Here is a 2,466-nt window from a genome sequence, read left to right as displayed (position 1 = left end):
AAAAAAAAAAAGTTTGACAGCCAATAGTGTAATATTAATAGCTTAAAAAAACCTAGTCTTTAGTTGCAACAATATAAGTGTTGCATGTTCACTAAATGATGTTTTCAGGAGCTGAGACCTGAAGGGTTAACATTTTTTTTTATTTTGGGTGTTATATTTTAAGAAGGATGTTGGCACCTCCAAAAGAGGCTGGCCAATATAGAAGTCTTGAAATTCACATATGAGGAATACTTGTCAAAACTGGTTAGGTTTAGGGCAGACATGGTGGCTCACACCGGTAATCCCAATGCTCTGGAGGCCGAGGTGAGTGGATTGTTTGAGGTCAGGAGTTCAAGACCAGTCTAAGTAAGAGTAGGACCCCCATCTCTACTAAAAACAGAAAAATTAGCCAGCTGTTGTGGCAGGTGCCTGTAGTCCCAGTTACTCAAGAGGCTGAGGCAAGAGGATCACTTGAACCCAGAGTTTGAGGTTGCCATGAGCTAGGCTAATGCCATGGCACTCTAGCGAGGCTGTGTCTCAAAAAAAGAAAGAAATAAGAATCCACAAGTCTATATTAATAATAAATAGATAGGTGAGTGAGTGAATCAATGAATAAATAAATGGGGGAGAGGGAAGGCTTTTGCTGATAGTAGACTGCCAGTTTGAGTGGTAAATATAAAAGGGAGTGATAGAGTTGGAAAATCATCATTCCGTATATTTAAAAATTCCCATTAAAAAGAATTTTTCAAATTAGAAAATGGTACATTTTATGGCTCTTGATTAATAATGCTGTGTAGTAGTCATCTAGTTGATGTTTCTGACTACAATTTCTCTTCATTCTAATACATTCTAGTAAAGTTTTCAAAGATACAACTTTGACTATCCCCAGCCCCATTCCAAAGTTTCTGTTTTTTTCTTTTGTATATAGCTGTGCTCCTCTAATATTCTACAAAGAAGAGTGATCTTTTTGATTTCTTAGTTTGGAGATTAGTGGGATTAAGGGGTGGTAGAGTATTGGCAGACATTCCTGTGTTGGAAGGTAAGGGAGGCAGTGACAGGAATGTGCTGAACTGTGAGTAAATGACAACACTTTCTTACCGCACATTGTGGCATTTCTCAGAGTTAGGGCAGTGACAATTCAAGCTACAGACTTCATAATAAAACTTAAAGACTTGCTGGGAGAACCAGTTTTTATGGAATTAACTTCCTTAGCTAGGCATTTGAAGTTCTTAAAAACTTTAAGTGGTTTCTGTGCTGAGTATTGAGGATGCATGGTTAAATACAGTCTCTCCCTTCAAGGAGTTTATAATCCATTAATTGAGACGGATAAAGAAGAAGCTGCTTGGCTTTGTTGGTAGGATATAGACTGGAGGAAGAAAAGATTTTCCCGTTTGGAAGTGACTTTCGTATTGTCTCCCTTCTACTGCTGCCTTGCTCTTATTGCTGTTTGCCACGTTCTGTGCTGGTGCTTTGCTTCCCTGTCTGTACACAGATCACTCCTCTCCCTCCCTCCAGGGCTAATCTCTTTTGTACTTTCCTGAGAATTGTGGTAGGCAGAACAATGGTCCCCAAAGATGTCCAAGTCCTAATTGCCCTGGAACTTGTGAATATATTACCTTACCATAGCTAAAGGGACTTTGCAGATGTGATTAAGGTTAAAGACCTCGAGATGGGGAGATTAAGCTTGTGGGACCAGTGTAATCAAGGAGATTCCTTAAAAGTGGAAGAGGACAGCACAAGAGAGTCAGAGGGGCATACGATTATGGAAGAAGTGAGTGAGGCAATGTGAGAAGCCACCGTCACTGGCTTTGAAGATGGAGGAAGGGCCACAAGTCAGGGAATACAAGTGACCTCTAGAGGCTGGAAAAGGCAAGGAAGTGGATTCTCCACTAAAACCTCCAGAGGAAGGTAGTAGCCCTCCCAGCACCCTGATTTTAGCCCACTGAAGACCCATGTTAGACTAAACTAGAGGTGTGTATATTTGTGTTGTTTTAGCCACTGAATTTGTGGTAATTTCTTGTAAATAGTACAAGGACCTTTTGGGTTCAGAAATACTTGTTGAATTGCTAGGGTTTTTTTCCTTATACATTTTCTTTTATTTTTTCCCTGTTTTAAGAATTTTTTAGATAAATATAAGATAACTGAATCAAGGTTTTATTTTGTCTTTTACTTAAATACATTTATGTCAGGTGTAAAATACATGATGCTAAGCTAATAAAATAGAGGAAAATATATTGCATTAGTCACAAAAAAGAAACTTTGAATAATACATTTTCCTTTCTTTAGGACCTGTTATGGAATTTGATTATACAATATGTGAAGAATGTGGAAAAGAATTTATGGATTCTTATCTTATGAACCACTTTGATTTGGCAACTTGTGATAACTGCAGGTACATATTTTATTTTGATGGTATTCTTATACTAATGTTTGCATATTGGTTGAGGAGAGCAACACAATAGTTATATCTGTTTGGACTTGATATTT

General features: G+C 37.9%; 1 protein-coding gene across 2 annotated transcripts in view; it reads left to right on the top strand.

Annotated features, from left to right (window-relative positions):
* Positions 1–2,466, top strand: part of XPA (XPA, DNA damage recognition and repair factor) — a 34,350-nt gene that overhangs the window by 9,933 nt on the left and 21,951 nt on the right. For both annotated transcript variants that reach the window (XM_023510524.1, XM_003785157.2), the window contains exon 3: positions 2,266–2,371. In XM_023510524.1, coding sequence (XP_023366292.1) covers positions 2,266–2,371 — 106 coding nt within the window. The remainder of the gene's footprint in view (positions 1–2,265; positions 2,372–2,466) is intronic.

This window comes from Otolemur garnettii, unplaced genomic scaffold, assembly GCF_000181295.1.
Source record: "Otolemur garnettii isolate 467f Iridium unplaced genomic scaffold, OtoGar3 scaffold00014, whole genome shotgun sequence".
NCBI lineage: Eukaryota > Metazoa > Chordata > Mammalia > Primates > Galagidae > Otolemur > Otolemur garnettii.
This window is presented reverse-complemented; position numbering and strand designations above follow the sequence as displayed.